General features: G+C 30.9%; 3 protein-coding genes across 4 annotated transcripts; 1 reads left to right on the top strand and 2 right to left on the bottom strand.

Moving 5' to 3' along the window:
• Positions 1-143: 143 nt before the first annotated feature.
• LOC141457841 (FUN14 domain-containing protein 1-like) lies at positions 144-7,873 on the bottom strand. 2 transcript variants are annotated; one of them, XM_074135139.1, is made up of 4 exons: positions 7,732-7,873; positions 7,470-7,654; positions 5,238-5,433; positions 144-816 (listed from the first exon to the last, which is right to left on the bottom strand). In XM_074135139.1, the coding sequence occupies exons 2-4, from the start codon at positions 7,625-7,627 to the stop codon at positions 622-624; spliced, it is 549 nt and encodes a 182-aa protein (XP_073991240.1). In that variant the 5' UTR covers positions 7,628-7,654; positions 7,732-7,873; the 3' UTR covers positions 144-621. The 2 variants fall into 2 exon arrangements, with proteins under 2 accessions (XP_073991240.1, XP_073991241.1); XM_074135140.1 differs by having other exon boundaries at positions 720-1,203.
• Positions 4,316-5,357, top strand: Cmpk (cytidine/uridine monophosphate kinase Dak1). Its single transcript, XM_074135138.1, has one exon. The coding sequence runs from the start codon at positions 4,490-4,492 to the stop codon at positions 5,120-5,122; it is 633 nt and encodes a 210-aa protein (XP_073991239.1). The 5' UTR covers positions 4,316-4,489; the 3' UTR covers positions 5,123-5,357.
• Positions 7,874-10,232: 2,359 nt separating the features above from the next.
• LOC141457834 (uncharacterized) lies at positions 10,233-19,541 on the bottom strand. Its single transcript, XM_074135124.1, has 9 exons — positions 19,365-19,541; positions 17,872-19,207; positions 15,150-15,409; positions 13,887-14,071; positions 13,722-13,816; positions 13,433-13,632; positions 12,675-12,821; positions 11,703-11,895; positions 10,233-10,443 (listed from the first exon to the last, which is right to left on the bottom strand). The coding sequence occupies exons 1-9, from the start codon at positions 19,440-19,442 to the stop codon at positions 10,373-10,375; spliced, it is 2,565 nt and encodes an 854-aa protein (XP_073991225.1). The 5' UTR covers positions 19,443-19,541; the 3' UTR covers positions 10,233-10,372.
• Between the last annotated feature and the right edge of the window lie 69 nt (positions 19,542-19,610).

The raw sequence follows: 19,610 nt of genomic DNA, 5'->3' as shown, positions 1-19,610 counted from the left end.
ATATTATTAGAGTTAAAACTAATTTGATTGATGTTTCATCAGTGAATAACATGATTCTCCTTCATAAACACAACTTAGCAGTCAAATCGCTACAATACCGCTACAAACTAAAAAAGGAATTAGGAAAGAACTATAAGAATGAATTTTTATTTTTACACATTTATTTTTTTTACGTTATTGGTTACAATAAAAGTAATCAATAATTAAGTACATTTAATGCTTCACTAAAATGAGGATTAACCCTCTTTATCGTTAGGACTAAACAAAAGAAAAAAAACGCTAAGTCTTTAGATTACGATATTTAATTTTCATAATAAAAGTTATTCTGTTTCCTTTTTGAACAAATCAAAATAATAGCAATTAAAACTGATTTCTATTTGCAAATCTAATCTCTAAAAAATGTAATTATAATAAGTAAACAAACATTTAAAGCCATCACTTCAATTGGAAATAATTAGTAAGCTTTCTATTAAAATCAATCTTAACTTTACGATATTAATGCAATATGGTATTAATATTACATTTAATTTTTACTTAAATCTAATTTATTGAGATTATTAATATTATAAATGGGTTTTTGGAGTTTTAATAATAATTTAAATTATATAAAATTAAAAAAAATTAAAGAATACGGCCAGAAGTAACACCCAGTGCCATACCGGCCATGAAAGCTGCCATAAATACATGTATCTCTTGGAATACAAAATAATCTTCATCGCCCAAAACTTTCTTGTGATACCATGTTTTCGCTTTCCTTTCTTTCTTCTTCAATATATTCTCCACCTTGTCAAGTTTACGGTCAACAAACCGTTCCACCTGGATATATACAAGAGAGTATAAAGAGAGATCCCAGACTTTATTCTGTTCTAAATCGATTATTTTAAATAATTAAAAAAAAATAAAATAACTGTACAAATGACACAGAAATTTATTTTTAAAATTTAACATAAATTCAATATAATTTGAAACATAATGTGGGAGCATCATTGAAGTTGCAGTTCTTAAAAATACAGTTTGAGTTAAAAAAAAAGGTGAAAAAAAAGAAGTTATTTTGGAGAAAAATCAATAATACAACATAAGAAAAAATTAAAAGGAAACAAGATTTTGTTTATTTTGCCCCTTTTAAGAGGATGCAATCCCAATTAGGAAACCCCCAGCGTAGCCTGCTGCCATGTATGTATTTTCCTGAGCAAATCTTCTCACCTGAAAATGAGTAAGGTTATTTAAGCAAGAAGAAAGCATTAGCTAGCTAGTCTGTTTACTTTTTCAGAAAATTTGCTTTTTTAATTAATAAGATTAATTATGTATGTTCAATAGAACTTATAAAAACTTTAGAATTACTTTAATCCGAATGTTGAAAGAGTGATATCTATTACTAGGTTTCAGTGATACTTTTTTAATAGAGAATACAAAATCCTGAACTTGTTTTCCAAGTTTTTTTTTTTCCTGTTCTCATAAATAACAACTATTGGTTATTAACATTATTAACTATTGGTTTTTGACCTGGCACACGTTTAAGACATAGTAAAGAGTTTATACACTTATTTCAGCTGTGGTCCTCTCCAACAAGTACATAAATGGGGTTCCTAAGAAATCCATAGACATTAAAATTAAATTGTACAGAGAAACTTTTTAAAATTTCAGTTATGAGAAAACTGAATGCTCCATATAAATCTTTTTATAAATAGTAGACATTTTCGAAGAGGCAGAATTTAAAAAAGCAAAAGCATGCATGGTCCTTGGAAAAAGTGGGTATGAAATCTATTCCAAACTGAGTCCCAAGAAACCAAGAAATAAGGAGCTCAAACACTTGAATATAAAATTTTATATATCCCAAAACAATAGCTAAACAATTTTGACTGTCGAGTAGAAAGCCAACGGCAAGTGAGTCAATTAATAATTTTTCGAGGACTTATGACGGCTAGCTGTGTGCATTGCGAATGTAAATGAGAGTTAGATGATGTACTGAGAATATACTCGTTCTGGCGTGCACTCAGAAGTACAGAGCAAATTTTGCTGTGCAACAAACATTTAATGAAGCAGATAGTGTTGTTAGCCTGCACTCTAACTCTACACCAGTTGAGGTCTCATCAGATATGCATGAAAGTTTCAGAGCACTATTCCCGCTTCAAAAAAAGTAGCCAAAAGGAGAAAAAAAAAAAAAAAAAAAAAAATTAGCAAAAATAATGACATGCAAATGCAAAAATTATTTGTTTCGCTAACAGAAAAGAAAGAGATTGAGAAATAAAGTTAGCAGTCAATGTGAAAGGGTATCTAAGGTTCATTGTATCAAAAACAGCAATTAATAGTCACTCTGAAAGTTTTAAAGAAGAACTTTTAATTGATAGGTGAGGAAATAAATGGGCAAAAAGTCGAGAGAAAGTAACACGAGGGATAATGTACATATCCCCTAGTATATAATAGAAATTAGCCTGCACTTACAGATAAGAGAAAGTAATTTTAAAACGGAAACCATTCTCAAGACAAACTGTTTTGTCATATTAAACCACTCGGCTTAATTCAAATTTTTGAGGTTATGTTATAACCTACTGATTATACTATATGTTATTGCATACAATGGTTGCGAATATTCTTTAGATTTTTGTGGCTGAAAGTTAAGACTATTATAAGATAAGGGGCCTCTAGACATTCTGTGGCTGACCGTAGACATCCTGGGTAGGGTACTTTACTGCTTTACTTTCCATAGAACAATATAAACTTTTTAATTCAATCTTTTGAGTGAGTTCCATCTTTGGAACATTTAGCAGCGATGGATGGCGTGAGTTGCTCCAGGTTAGGGTTAAGCCGACTACCTCTCTAGCTAGGCGTCTGAAGAAGCTGAGTAATCGTTAGATATTAACCTCAGTGGACTTTCTTCAGAATTTTTAGAGAAGGCCATGAACGGGAGGGGGAGTTGTCTTCAGGAGGGAGTCCCTAACTGATGGCTGTTCTTCTCTTTCTAGTAAAATGCATTAAAACAATATTTCTTTTCGAAGTAAAAAGAACTTTCGAAGCAGTTAGATGAGTTTTAAGACATACTTGAACCATCATTAGGTACAGTAAAAGATCAATTAATGGAAGAGGATTGAGGAAGAAGTATTTAGGCTACAGGAAGTGGATATTCCATAATGTCAGCTCCCCTTTCCTTCCACATTCATAAATTCGTATTCATAGATTAGTTTCCTACTTTCAATAAGTTTTTTTCTTTATACCGTATTATACCAGACTCTGTCTCTTTGGAATAGCTATCACCCAAGCAATTTGGCAAAGAGAGATGGTACACCGGTCGTGTGCTTTCAAGATGATAAAACATCACTTGAAAAGTTTGCTTTCGGTTTTACAGATACAAGTAATCTGGAATGAAAGTGGACAAAGATAAATGCAAAGTTTACAAAGTATGTTATTTTTATTATAAAATAGATGACAAGATCTGCGCAGTAAAACAAGAATACATCGTACTATGGAACGTGAATTTTCCATCACGCTTTTCCCAACTTTCTTCTTCAGTACGTGAACTGATTTAAAAAAAATTCTTTAGGGATTAATAAAGGCGTAATAAGGGTACGGCTTGTAGATCAATCTTGTACATTAGTATACAATAAGTATGAATCTTACTTATTCATTACAACCAAAATTTGCCTCTGACCCTCCCTAGTGAAGTGGAGCTGTTATTTCAATTAAAAGAGAAGAAGGAGAAAAACTATTAGCTGCATCAAGAACATTATCAAAGACTACGAGCATATTTATTTTATTTTTTATTGTTGTTAGCAGAAATTATGATATCCGTGTCTACTCCAAGAAAATTCAGAAGACTCAGAATCCAATTTTGTCAAAATTCCCTTCATAGTAACCAATTTTCTTTAAATCTGAATTATCTAAATGCATTAAATAAGTTTTTTAGGTCCAATATGATCATTTTCTGTGTTTGTACTTTTTCAAGTTTCAAATTAAGTTTTTGGCCCAAATAAATTAAAACCATAAAATAAAATATAAATTTAAATCATAATGCTGATGTTAGGAGTTTGGTATGATCACGGTAAGATTTTTCAATTCGATTATCATCTTTTCAATATAAAAAAAATAAATATTACGATTGTATTTGTAAAAAAAGTGGAAATTTCAGAAATTTGTTTCAAGTGATCAAATCAATCTTTTAAAATTAGGCAATATAAGCAGTAGGAACAACGGGGGCTGTTCATTACGAATAGGAACAGCAAACTATACATGCGCGCGCAATTAGACTTGTTACACTGAAAGCGGGGAGGCGCAAGTCAAGGCCGTCAGCTGTTCAGTGGCGCCCCCTACAGTCATATTTGGAGAGTGCGTGAGTGCTTACATTGACCGTGTTTGTGTTTGATAGGTCATCAGAACCACACTACACGATCAATACAATTGCTAATTATATCAACTACTTCTACCTAAAAATAGACAATAAAAACTTTCTTTTTGTTTGTTTTAATTAAAAAGATAACCAATAAGGGGTGAGTTTATGATAAAATTATTATCGTATTCAATTAGTCGTCTGTTTGGAGCTATGTCTGGAGGTTCTAAGCCGAAAGTTGTGTTCGTGTTAGGTGGCCCAGGTGCTGGTAAAGGTACACAATGTGCTAATATTGTACGTCAGTTTGGTTTTGTGCACCTTTCTGCTGGTGATCTATTGCGTGCAGAAAGAAATTCTCCCGGCACACAGTACGGTGAATTAATAGAAACACACATTAGAAATGGTACAATTGTACCTGTGGAAATTACATGTAAATTAATTGAACGTGCAATGATTGAATCAGGTAAGGCCAAATTTTTGATAGATGGTTTTCCGAGAAATAAAGACAATCTGGATGGGTGGACAAGAGAAATGGAAAAAAAAGTTGATCTATTGTTTGTACTATTTTTTAACTGTAGCGAACAAGTGTGCATTGATCGGTGTTTAAAAAGAGGTGCAGAAGGTTCTGGTAGATCGGATGACAATATTACTTCACTAAAAAAACGCATAGAGACATTCCATAAAGATTCAATGCCTATTATTGAACATTACAAAGCTATGAATCTTGTGAGAAGCATTGACGCTGATAAACCTGTAAATGAGGTGTTTGAAGAGGTTAAAAAAGTATTTGCAAATGTATAAGGGATTACTGGGCATTGTAGATGCAATTGAACACTTTTTTTTTTTAAATGTTTTAAATCTCAAAAATTTGAAAATGAAAGGTGTGATAAAAAGTATTACTTTATAAATTACGTACTTTATCCATAAGTTTAGGCCCTTTTGATGTAGCTGTGGCTTCCACTGTATCTCCTACTTCATCTACTTTTTTATAGAGACGATCCCAGTTTACTTTTATATAACCATTGTGATTTGCCACTTGCAACAAGATAATGCCACCGCCAAGAGCTACAGCGGCTACTTTTCCAACCTTCATCATCAGGTACCCTGTCATCCTAAAATTTACGAATTGAGTTTTTTTGTTTGCTATTGTATAATACAATTAAAATTCACATTTTATTAAAACAAAGTTAAAAAAACCCATAAGTTACGTAAACTTCATAGTTTACATTTGTTTACTAAAATGTTTTGAGAGCTAAAATACAGTTCATATTTGTTAAGTAGCAGTAAAATATTAATGTTTTAAACCGTATTCTTATTTAGTTATGAAATTTTCAATTCAAAGTCTAAATTTGTGGGGTAGTTTAGAAAATAACCCATTTTTTCTACCAATATTATTATGAAAATAAGGACTGGAAGCCTCTATTAAAAGTGATCAAGTACCTTTCCTTAACGCATACAAATTCTCAATTACTAATCAAACGCAATATGAAAAGTTAATTAGATAAAGCAACGAATTTGGGGTACTAATATTAAATTCACTTGCAGGCAGAAAGCTTAGTAAAAGTACTGTTTGAACATGAAAAAAAAAAAAATTAAGGATTTTTTTTTTATTGTGTAAAGGAGATATTTTTTATCGCCTATCTTTAAACAGGTGGAAGTTTAAAAGAAATACATCGCCTTATAGAAATAGTAGTTGTATGATTAAACAATTCTATTATTTGTAGCCAGCAATTAAGAAATATATTAATAAAATTTATCTAAATTTTGTTCAATTTATTCATTTCATTAAAATTCATGAACCATGAATTTTTTCCCTACTATCTTCACCTCCATAAAAATGGAAGTTTCTCAGAATTCCGAGTGACATAGGTGACGTACTTATTTTTTATTAACCATTTTTATTTGTAAAAAAATTGAACAATTTGAAGAGGAAAGCAAAAATTTTGAAAGTTACCTAAACGACATTGATACAAGAAGAATGAGAATTGAACACTTGGAAACAGTTTGGGATTGCCAAACTACATTTAGCCCATACTTATTACTTATCTCGACTAGTTAGAATTAGGCGTACAATATTCGGGTTCTATTTCTGGTCTCGACTAACGATTTAAAAAAAATTTGTAATTATTCGCCTTCGTTCACGACACCTGAATAAGGAGGCATTTCTTTTTTGCTCTTTAATTTAAACAGTATACATACATATATAAAAAAGAATGCTTACAATATGGTTACTGCATTTCATAAAGGTAACCAAACAATACGTAATTATATTTAACCACTTCAGAAATAGAGTGAAATGTATGCAGTGGTGACTGATTGTAATAATGGGGAGGACTTAAAGGGGAAAAAATTACTTAATCCTTCGTTAAAACAGTTAATTTGATGTTAAAAAGACTACTGCGCAAATACATCATGTCTAGTCTCATTCATTGTTTTAAATATTCCAAAGAAGAGGTTTTTAATTCTTCAATAATGAAATAAATAGAAGAAGCCATTTCGCCTTAAGACTCATTGGATTTTAAAAATTGAGTTGTAATATTGTTGTGTAACACGTTGTTTCCATCTCACTTTTTAGAAGAACCTTGTATTTTGTATTTATAACTATAAGTAACAATAATTAAAATACAAGGCACCAACAAGATAAGTAGAACAAAATACCAATTAGGCTGAAAAGTTCTAAATTGTTTTTATGGATTCTTAATGCTTTATCATGTTTTAAATTTAGAACTTATCAAACGAAAAGGTGTTCAAGGATACCGTCGTACAAAGTGACTCAATGCTTTCGAAATTTGCCTTCATGTTACATGTTACTAACAACCCTTATACAACTGTCCTACCGGACAGTTTTAATACGGAACTGGCTTAGTAAGGTTCACGTTCTAAATGTAAAAGGGTGGCAGCAAAATTTTAGCTTAAATAATACTACAAATTATGATGTAAGGGGCGTTACTTATCCTTTAATAAGTTCCTTAGAAGTAATTTAACAAACTTTAGAGATAAACTTTTTACCTTAAACAAGATGGTTTGTTTTACATTTTTACTTTCTTTTATTCATTACCATCAAAATAGTTTTCAGTCATATTTTTCTAATTATACAAGAAATTTATACCGGTGTACGTTTTCAGATTTTTATCTTTATAATTCTTACCATCCAGAAGCACATCCAAAAATTAATTGCTTAGTTGCCGAAGTTTTTCCAACGTCATTTATTACTTTCTCTACCAATGTTTTAGCTTCTCTCGAAACATCATCCATTGTCACTGGTTCTGTATCACTTGGTTTTGGTTGGTTTATGAACGACGGCATATTTAAAATTGACAAGTACCGAGGGTCCTGGTACAAAAAAAAATTAAGATTTACAGTAATAACTTTAGGTAAGATTATGTTTGGGTAAATCGTTAAAGACTTACGTATATTTTGTTTTAAAGAAAGTACGTTTTTGTTCTACGGAAAGTGCAACTACGCGAAAGACTTACTACTACCTATTGTATAGAGAACTGTAAATAGAAAATACAAAATAGATCGCAATCAGCTGCAATTCTTAGAGTAGGTTACAACTTTGTTATAACTTTAGGAAAGGAGGTAACATACTGTTTTTTTGGAATTGCTATTATTGTACAAACTCTTTTTACTCCAAAACCGCAAAAATTTGGAATTCAAAATAGTTTAGTAATGGAAACTTGTATGAAAAATAACCTATTCATTATTCTCTCATGTTTAGATAAACACTTATGATTATAAGGAATAGTTCTTTACATAATGCATTTTTAGTTGTTTCACTTTGAAAAAATTTCTCAATAAATTAAAATGTTAATAGATAATTCACGATGATTCAATCATTATAATTCAATATTTATAATATAAACAAAATAGTATACATTGAGAAATGTTATTTTTTCTACTCTAATCTTTAAAGAACTTATGGGAGGCCGGTTTTTCTTCCAAAATCCATTATAAATAAATAACTACCTATACGTATGTAGCTTTTATTTATATTAGTCTATACAGTTTAGACTGCTGACATTATCATGTCAGTAATAATTTTCTTGTGAACTGATTTGGAGTAGTATGCAAATTAAATTTTCCATATTTTTTTTTTTTTACATCGCGTGCCACAAATTTTAAGCACAAATAAATGTTTATTTTGATTGGAAACCTATTAGTTCTCTTTAAGAGATATCATTTAGAATTATTTAATTATTTTCGATCTCAGATATGTATTCAATTTTGAATCATTAAACAAAGTCTTGATATTCTGAATAAATTCACGATAATAGTAAAGTTGCTGCTGCTCCTTCCTAGGTCCCCTCCAAGATGTTCACAAGAATCCAGAAAATTAATCAATAGAAGTCTGTCTTCTGTTAACATCAAATTAAATATTTTCTTAATTTTAATCTTTTAAAATGTTACAAGACTCCAGAAAGTTTAGTTATCTACTATCTAAAACCTAGTTTATTCAGTTGTACTCAAATTGTGCTTCTAATTGATTTATAAATTTTAAAGAATAGCATCATCAGAAGTATTAATAACGCTACAACCTATGCCTGTCTAGTCTGTATTTAACACTATCAATAAGTTGTCTAAGATCAAAAAACATTTTCCTGTAGGTTTGAAATAGAGAAAAATGATTCTCGAACAACTTGGGAAGAATAAATGTAAAAGGGACGTGCTCAGCGCAATGGATACCTGCGGAGGGAATCCAGCTAAAGCTACTGATTTGTGATGAAAAATTTGTCTGAAACGAGATAATGCAATCTGGAGGCCCAGTGTACGGAAAAAAAGCCACCAATGACCTCAGGTGTTGACGTGCTTTAATTAATTAAATAAATAAATAATAATAAATAGGATCAATTGAATTTTAGACCAATCGATAATTAATCAAATTAATTAAAACTGGGATTCCTGAATACTCACAAAAAAGATGTTTTTCCGTTCGCTTTCCCCGAATCAAAAGATTTTCCTAAGCAATATTAAAACCCTAAAAGATTTAAATTAAAAAAATTATTTAAAAGGGTAAACAAAAAAAATCACCTTTGTAGCTTATATGAACTCAAGAAATCTGGGATGTCTTAGCCCCCCCCCCTAGAGGTGTGTTCCTTTCACTTTTTGGCTGGCCTTTCAAACTTCTTATTCCGGTTAGAGGCTTAGTTGAGACTTCGAGTGCCTAGCTATTCTGCGAGAAGATTTAAGATTAAAAAGTAATATAAAATCCAACCCATTGCAATCCTTAATACTAATGATCAAAACATACACATAAAATCAACTACAATCAAAATCCCAGTAAAATACACAACTAAAATCAGTCTCTGCAGATACACTGCAAGGATCTGTATTATTATCACACTATTCCATTTTTAATTACAAATTTAACAATACTAAAAAAAGTTCGTCAGAAATAAATAATTTCAACTGCAAACCATATATGAATTCATTAAAAATGCCATGAAAAAGTACCCACTGTGGAAGGAGCAATTAAATAAAATATAGCCTCCTCAACAAATATAAGTGTACAGTCCTCCTCAATCGTGGCCTTAAAGCAACGCAAAAAAAAAGTCTGTTCTCTTTTCTGATTAGTTTTTGTAATTATTTATTTTTAAAATGGATGATTCTGTAGCAAATGTAATGTTGTTATACGCAAGGGTTCTAAATACAAAAAACTTAAGTAAATTATTAATGCCAACAATTTTTATTAAAATAAAGTTCCAAATGATAAATACATAATTACCATTATTAACAACAATCATTAAAAAAAAAAGAAAAAAAATTTATTAAACCCCTGACTTTGTGTATTTATTTACAACAGTTTATGGGTTGATTTTAAATTTTCAATACTTTAAAATTATTAAAAATGACAATATCTTGTATAAATACAATTTTCTTATAAATGAGAAAGTATTTATATTTTTTTAATATATAAAACATCTTCTTGCCTTTGTCATAATCATGTTTACTATATACACATGAATATTTACACATTTAAAAAATATTTATAAAGCGTAAGAAGAATAAAGAACGTGGCTTATAATATTTTAAAATAATTTTACAGTACTGTTATCGTTTAAATCTGTTTCCTTTGATAAGTTGCAACGCTTTGGCCATTAAAGGAGCTTTCTTCTTTTTTACTGGAATTAAAACCAATTTTTTAAACATTATAACACTGATAAACAAACATACACACAATAATGTAAACGAATAAATCATGCGTACAAGCCATGAATACTAGCAACTCCATATCTGATCAAAGGAGAAGGCAGAACCATAACAACATAGCGCTGAAGTAAAATTGATTCTAAACACATTTTGGCAGGCCTTTCTAACTTCTTATCTCGGTAAGAGACCTAGTTAGAGACCTCGAATCTCAAGACTATTCTGTGAGAAGATTTAAGACTGGAAAGAAGCATAAAACCAAAACCACTGATACCAAAAGGAAGCCCCCTTAGAGTGACAATGTTTGTCATTGAAGTAGCTGTAAAGTGAACACTGAGTAGGTTAGCGTGAATGATGTAGGATGATGACAAAGGTCAGTGGATTCGCAAAATCCAATAATTGACACATCAACTACCTCTGCATGCCCTTTTGGTATTATTAAGTGAATGCGTTATTTTTTGAGGGTTGTATGTAAAGCTCAGATACCGGCTTCAGCGCTAAGTTTCCAGAAGTGTGGCTAGTCGTAATTTTTATCTGCGTTGCTGAGATTATAAAACTGGGGTTTATTTAATTTCAGATCCGTGGTTTTCTCGTACAGCGATGTAACTGTACAGGATAAGTCTGACAACTTGTGAACTCTTCTCGAGGTCGCTGCTTGGAGATCCTGACAAGAGTTTTTAGCTAAATAAGGTCTTTCCGTCTGGATGCAAGAAAATTACTTGCCTAAATTTAAGCCGGTATTACTCAGGCCAATGAATACTAAGAAAACAAATGCTCTGCATGGGTCTGCTAACAAATAACATTTCAAGAATTTATCAGAAAGAAGAGAAAGTGGTCCCACACATTATTGTTTCAATGTGAACGGCAAAAATGGCTGGTTTTTTTTTTTTTTTACAGCCTAGAGAGGGAAAAAGTGGAAGGTCTGAATTCACACCACACAGAACGTCATCTTCCATTTTCAAGGTAACAATCTCGCAACAATCACCATTATGAATTACGAATTCAGTGCGAAACGAGTTTAATAACTCTACAAGCATTTCGCAAATACCTTTAGCGTTAGTTCCAACAATCAACCACATCCGGCACTTAATATTTATTCATACTGACAAAAATTAAGTTAGCTCGGATATTGTATTTATACATTAGAATTTGTGACTACAATGTTGGTGGCTATATGGTGAAAGCAATTTAAAAAAAAAAGTATACTTAACATTGATTTTATGACTAAACTTACAAAAGGAAGGTGTTGGTTTATTAAATGAGGATGAACTCTCCTTAGGTGGCGGAGGTACAATATCTTTGACTACAACGCCGGGAGTGTGACCACCAACCATAGCTTTATTTACGATCTGTTGTTTGTTAGGATTTATTCCAGAAGTTCCAGAAGAACTAGTTGAACTGACCGGCTTACCCGTGCCGAATTTTGCCTACAAAAATAAATAAATTAATCTTACCTTTGAATACAAGAATAGAGAACTCTGTGACATAATAATTAGTTGTTATCTAAAATATAATATCTTAATGTTCTATAAACCATTTTTAGCATTATATCGATTTCGAGGTTTCATGCATAAAATTCAATCAAGAGTCTTTGCCCATAAAGCAGCCTATTTGTTTAAATAGATCAAACCTACTTTAAACGTTCAAATTGAATTGAGAGTGCTCCGCTTTCAAATTCGACACCAGTGGTGTGCAAAATTAAAAATGGTCAATATAACTTATTGGAGCCTCTGTAGGAATCGAACCCGAACCACTCATCAATGTTGGCATTATCAGGTTGAGCCCTTATTGATAAAATCAGTACAGCTTAAAAAAACAAAAACTGTATGATTGAAAGTTTTTGGCTGAATCTTAAAATTTTAATGCCAACTTAAAAATATTCTTTTAGAAGGACGTAAATAAAACATTCTCTGCCATCCAGACTTTTCCGAAGAAACCATAGCTTCTATTTCACTAGAAGTAACATATTAATATTAGAAGTAAAGAATGATTTGAAAGTATTGTAGCGCAATACTTGGAATTAGAGTTTTCCAATATTCCTACTCAAATTAAGTTATCCCAACACTGAATTTTCTGGAATCTGGCATAGTTGGGTTTCCTAGTCTTTCGCAATATATTATCTAACTGCAGTAAAAAAAAGAACATTTACAAAAGAAATAATAACAATATTATTTCATTTTATAATTTTTAATCATAAATATATTACCTGCTTTCTAGCAACGTTTCGAGGTGGTTTGGCTACAGAATCTACATAAGCCAATTTGGCAGTCCTAACTGGAGTTGACTTGGCCATTGACTGTGTAATGTTTGCAGTTAATTCTTTTAACTTCTTTTCTCTTTCATCCATGCAGCGCTAAAATTATTTTATATATATTTTTAAAATATATGTTGTAAAGAGTCATTTTACATTTGTTCCAATTGTATGTGATCAAAATCATGAGCGATCAACGTATGACTATGCACAAGCCGAAAATCGGACCGATGCGTGTAAGATTTACAGACAATGAAACCTAGATAAATGCTTGAAGAGGACCAGTCTTTGCTTTTTCATTTCCTGAAGTAAAGATATATTTCATATGTAAAGAAGTCCTCTCACAGCTTTATCCTTGAAAGAGAAAGAATTATTCAGCCTTGTTTTGGCACCCAAGCAGTACCGCCGGCAACTCATTAAACTCATCTACAAGGAAAAATATCTGAATCTAATCTCTTCTCGATGTTTTGCAGAAATACTCTTGAAAAGAATAGTTTCTCAACAAATGAAGGAGAGGAGTGTAATTTAGGCACCTATCTATCCCTCTTCGTTCTCCACGTTACCTGTGAGGAGAACATTGTTGAAAGAATGTTAGCCCCACTAGAGTGAAAGAAGTCTGTATAAAGTAGCAATGAAAACATATGTTAACTAAATAAGTAAATAAATATACTGATAAATAAAAAATAAATTCAATTATACAAAATATACAATACCAAATACAAATCCCTCCATGATTCCATATCATTTCTGCTTTCACCTCTAAAATCTTTTTTGCAATGAAATTGCCAAAGAGAATCGGTATCCTCAATCAGATAAGGATTGTAATGTTCTAAAACGTATAATTGATCGGCATTAAGTTTTTCTAATAATGGTTTTAACAAGTCGTACGGAACTCCACCAGTGTATTCCACAGCTAAAATTAAAAATTGTTTTTGGTACTTTAGGCTTGCTAAAAAAATCCAGATATTATAAACATAATTTTGGGAGTTATAAAAACACTACCTTCAATATTTTCGTAAAGTAATTGAATACAAAGGCTATAAAGTGATGGAACTGCTACATAACATCCAGTTTTTGCTCCTGAAAACACTTTTGTCCTGAAACATATGAACATAGCAAATAATATTGAAAAATAAAAAAGAAAATTTAAGTAAGTGATTCACTTACCTTTGATTTTTAGTAGTCATAATTGAAAACATAGTCTCTTCTTCTGATAAAGGTTTATTATTTCTACGAAGTATATGCTCAGGAATATGTGGTAGAGGTTTATAGTTTGGATCAATTTCCGGTAAGGTGCTCGATATATCTAGGTCTAATGCTTCTAATTTTACATTTTTTGATAGTAAGTTGGGCTAGAAAACAACAACAACAAAAAATTAAATTTCTAAATGACTGGGTTCGCCATGCTGCAAAATCTGATATATTATTTGCCAGATAATACTCCTTTCTTTAATTGACCTAATGTGTAAGTTAAGTATAGTTCTATAATGACAAATGGTATTCTACACTATCTGAAAAGTAACTTTACACTCGATAAAGGTTAATAACTCCTTAAATATTTTTGCATAAAAAAAGAGTTTACACGCATTTCAATCGGTACAAAAATCCAACAAAAATCGTTACGGCTTTTCCTACAAGAAGAACTTTTAATGTTTTAGATTATTTTAAGTAAGTTTATATATTCGTCGTTCTGAATAGCATAAGAGCTAAGAGATGAAAGCTTAAGATAGCGATTCCAATTCAATTTTTTATATATGTACTTATATTTATAAATTTACAATATCTCTCATTTGATAAAACAAGCCCATGGCAGCAGTGCTGTGAATCTACTAGCCCCGGATAGCGATATTAATCCCTTATTTTTTTCCTTTCAAGCGCATCAACTACCAGGTTATTATTTTTAATTTTTTTTTTGTGACTGATTTATTATATCTATAGGAAGAAAAAAATAATGCCAATTTCAGTCGAGTTTTTTTTTATTTTACTCAGCTTTTGACCTAGGGATTAGGTCATTTTCAGGTCTTATTGACAATGTAATATTTTACATCATTATAAGGTTGGTATATCTTCTGTTCTATCTGCTTATAAACTTCAGGATACACCAGGCAGAACAAAAGATATACCAACCTTATAATAATGTAAAATATTAGGTTGTCAATAAGAACTGAAAGATGACACAGTCCTTAGGTCAAAATATAAAAAAAAAATATAGACTGAAATTGACATTATTCTTTTCTACCAGGTTATTATTCTGCAGATGAGTGGTGTGAGCTGGGCTTAAGACTGATGATGTAATATAACTCTAAAATAATGAAGAATGTTAGGCAAAATAATAGATCAGATATTGTGAAATTTTTAAACCAAAAAATCATATATGTACAAATTAAAATAGATTTTAGTCCAGGAATATACATAGAAAATCGAGCTTACTTCTTTAAAAATATCTACTTCTTTAGTTGTGGAAGTCTTGGCTTTTTTCGACGACGACGACGAAGAAGAAGAAGAAGATGATGATGATGAATGAGAAGATGAAGTAATTTTAGACTCCTTTTCAACTACTTTGTTACTAGTATTCGTTCCTTGCGTTAAAGAATTTTCCTGTTTTTCAGATTTACTAGATGAAGATTTCTTTTTCTTTTTTGGTGATGGTACATGGTCCATTCCAAGAAGAGCATCTGCAAAGCTTGCTCCTAAACCAATAAAAATTATATTTCTCAATATTAAACAAAATTTTAGTATTCTAGAAAAAAGTACTATTTCTTTATAATTGAGGATATTCCGTTGCCAAATAAAAGAAACAACTTCAAGTTGTCATCCCAATTTGCTAGGATAACAAATTGACTTTTCAATTAGTCGTTAGATAAACAATTTAGTTTTAATGTCAGGAGAAATCTCTAAACTCACCACCACATGCATTACTAATTGCCACCTAAAATTTTTATATACATCTATCGACTGCTGCCTGAATTGCAATATGAAAGTTTTTATTAAACATTCATGCAAAAAAAATAAAAAATAAACCAGAATAAGGAAACTATGGGATCAATCTTTAAATGTTACGAGGACTTGGTGTTGCAGTCACTTTCTCTGTAATTGAGTTATTTACTTTTAGCAAATAATTCTTATACCAGGATCAGAACGGAAATGTAAATATAGTCAAACAATGATGGTAATATAAAATTCGTAAATGAGATTTTTGAGCAGTTATAATAATTTCGTTTAAGTCAATAATCGTCCTAACAACTTAAAAATTAGGTATTACGTTTAGAAAAAAGGGAAACTATGAATTCAAAATGTGTCAAAATTAAATTGTGTAATCACGTAATTATTAAAGACCTGAGACTTTAAAACTAATTGAAAGTACATAAATCTGTAGGTGCCAAATACCAATATACAGGGTGTTCAGCATAATACTACCGATACTTTAGGAGGCGATTCGATTCTGGGCGTCATTTGCAACAAAAAATCTATATAAACTATGGCTCGATTCTGCTCCGCTTTATAGATATTTTTAATATTATGTTTTTTCAAGATATTACTACTTTTTAGCAAACAGTTGTCTATATTTCTCAAACTATTAAAGCTAAAGCAATTTCAATCAGCTCATTAGAAAGAAGGTTAAATTTCCTTTTAAATAAGATAATTTACATTACAAAATAATAATATCAAGTATTTCACTTTGCGGCTAAAACATGAGAAATAGCAAGTTTTTAATTTTTTCCAAAAACTTTAACTTCATTTTTCTCAAAAATATAATACATATAAGTTATAATAAAACGTGGTCTTCTCATGAAAAACATCTACACCCAAACACCTTTCGAAAGGTGTACCATGAATAACGGTTATTTTAAAAACTGATGCAAAAATTTCTTATTAATTTCAAAAAATAGGCGTCAAAACAGCGTCGGCATTATGAAAGGAATTCACCTACTATAAGAATATAATTGATCAGAAACGACAAATCCAGTATTATTTTATACAAACGTGTAATTAATTTAAGAACTATATTCAAAAATATAAAAATTCACATTATAAATAATAAAATAAAATAAAAGGAAGAAAATGGTATATGTATGAGGTTAAGTGAGGGTTAGGTACCAATTTCGAAAGAAAGGATTTTCGTTTAACGAGTTTAATTTGTGTGCTATTCTTACGTTAATTAAAAAAATATGCTAAGTAATGTGTATAAAACACAGATTTTCTTGAACTACACTATCAACTTTTGGAATTGGGAGGTTGTGAAGAGCTAATGAATAAGCCGAGAACTTATTTATCGCTCTAATCCCCAAATTAAAAACTGACATGTTTTATCCTAATACAGCTTATAAATAAAATTAAGACAACAAAAAGAAAAGATAGTTTAAAGACTACATTTTAATTGGATATTTAGTTGTTTTTTACTATCATCCTGTCAACATATTCGAATATTAAATATCGCGATATGTTACACATCTATGGTTTCGTAGATGGAAATAGTGGAGAAGCTAGGCGGGAGTATGCTAAATGTTTTCCTGATAGGCGTGTTTCGAACGCTAAGACGTTCGTGGAGGTGTACAGGAAGTTCGGTGAAGTATTCCATCTACTATGCCGACGCTGCATCTTCCTATTTTTTTTGTAATTATTAAGAAATTTCGGTATCAATTTTTAAAATAACCACTATTCAAGGCACACCTTTCAAAAGGTAGATGTTTTTCATGAGTAGTGCACGTTTTTAAACTTATATTTTTGAGAAAAATGAAGTCAAAGTTTAGGGTAAAAATTAGAAACTTGCTATTTCTTATGTTTGGGCCACAAAGTGAAATACTTAATATAATTATTTTGAAATATACATTAGCTTATTTAAAAGGAAATTTAAACTGATTTCTAATGAGCTTATTAAAATTGCTTTAGCATTAGTAGTTTGAGAAATACAGACGACTGCTTGCTAAAAAGTATAATATTTTGAAAAAACATAAAATTAAAAATATCTATAAAACGGAGCAGAATCGGGCCATAGTTTACATAGATTTTTTTTGTTGCAAATAATGCCCAGAATCGCCTCCCGAAGTAACGGTGGTCTTATGCTGTATATAAAATTAATATTATTTTACGACAAAACATATTGAGGGTATATTTTCAAAGAATTAATATCTACAAATCAATAGGATTTTACCTGAAGCATTATCAACGCTACCGTCTTCATTCCGTTCAATTTTAACTTTTGCAACTTTAGTAGGTGATTTATCCACAGAATTTTGTTCCTTCTTAATTTTCTTTTCATTTTCCTTTATCAACTTTTTCAAATCCTCAGGACTGCTTTTTTTACTAGAAGGTTTATCACTTTGATTATTTTTACTACTTTTACTGTGATCTTTATGACTTTTTGTGTATTCTTTCACTTTCTCCTTACTTGAATGACTAGATTTATGTCTGTGAGAACTATGATGTTTCGACCGATGCCTGTGGTCACTTTCATCGCTTTCTTCCGACTCTTCTTGCATTGCTTCTTCTTTTGTTTCATCTTCATACTCTTCTTCTTCTTTTTCATCATCTGAACTGTCGCTAGAATCTTTTTCTTCTTCTTCTTCTTCTTCTACTTCTTCAGAATCATTATTATCATATTGATCATCAGAAGAACTAACTGATTCTGGCTGATTTTCTTTTTCCTCTTCTTCTTCAGAATCGCTACTGTTTGTTTTTGCTTTTATATGTTTCTTTTCCCTTTTTTCAACTTCAGGGCTTGAATGTTTTTTCCGCTTTTTTCTACAAGGACTTTTCTCACCTTCAGTAACATGTTTTTTATCTTTGTCTTTACTAGAAGAATGTTTACGTTTCTCAGACACAGGTTTGTCACTATTTTTGGAACTTTCATGGTTACTTAAAGATTTCTTACTTGATGTATGCTCTTTACTGAGGTCAGTAGTTGAAGAACGTTGTTTAGAATTATCACCAGATAATGAATGGTGTTTATAACGATCACTAGACGACGAGTGATGCTTATTACGATTACTAGACGATGAATGATGCTTATCACGATCACTAGATGATAAATGATGTTTTTCACGATCACTTGATGATGAATGATGTTTACTTTGATCACTGGAAGAATTATGTTTACCTATATCGCTAGATGAATGATGTTTATTTCGATCGCTAGAAGAAGAGAGATGTTTACGGTCACTGCTGTGACTGCTTTCATATTTCTTATGATTATTAACTTCGTGATTAGACTTTTCTTTTTCTTTGTTAGATTTAGATGGTTTCTCGTGGCGAGGAAGTGGAGATATTTCTTCGGACATTTCTACCGGCGGGGGTTCTTGTACTTGCTCTTCTTTACTGGATTCCTCCGCGGCCACCAATGCTTTCCACTTGGCCACCAAAGCCTTAGCCGCATCACCAACTTCACCATTGTATTTTCTTAAAGAATTAACACTTCTACCGACGCCAGTTTCCTGTAAGTGATGAACAAGTATGGGCAGTACGTATAGTCTTTGGATACATCTTATCATCTGAAAACAATAAAGTAAGATTGGAGGGAATTACTTGATATAATGACTAACATATTAACATCTATTGTTAATACCATATGTCAAAGACTGAAAATGAAGGTTGTTATATTAACTAAGAAAGTGTATATAGTTTCTTGATAATTAAATATTTACTTACGCGTTCTGAATTTTCCGGACATTTTTCAATATCTTTCTGATAATGTTTAATTTGGTCAATTAATGATCTTCCAGACATAATCACACTTTGAATAACATCTAGTCTAGACACTCATTCCGACGAGCACCTTATTTTACCATAACCCCGTAGCTTTCAATATTACAATCATTGAACAGCTGATCGGTCGAAGTCGAACAAGTTCTTTTCATTTTGAAGAAAATAATGTCTAATTACTTTTTTGTTTCT

The sequence above is a fragment of the Rhodnius prolixus genome, unplaced genomic scaffold (genome assembly GCF_049639745.1).
Source record: "Rhodnius prolixus isolate KJV_2025 unplaced genomic scaffold, Rpr scaffold_5, whole genome shotgun sequence".
NCBI lineage: Eukaryota > Metazoa > Arthropoda > Insecta > Hemiptera > Reduviidae > Rhodnius > Rhodnius prolixus.
This window is presented reverse-complemented; position numbering and strand designations above follow the sequence as displayed.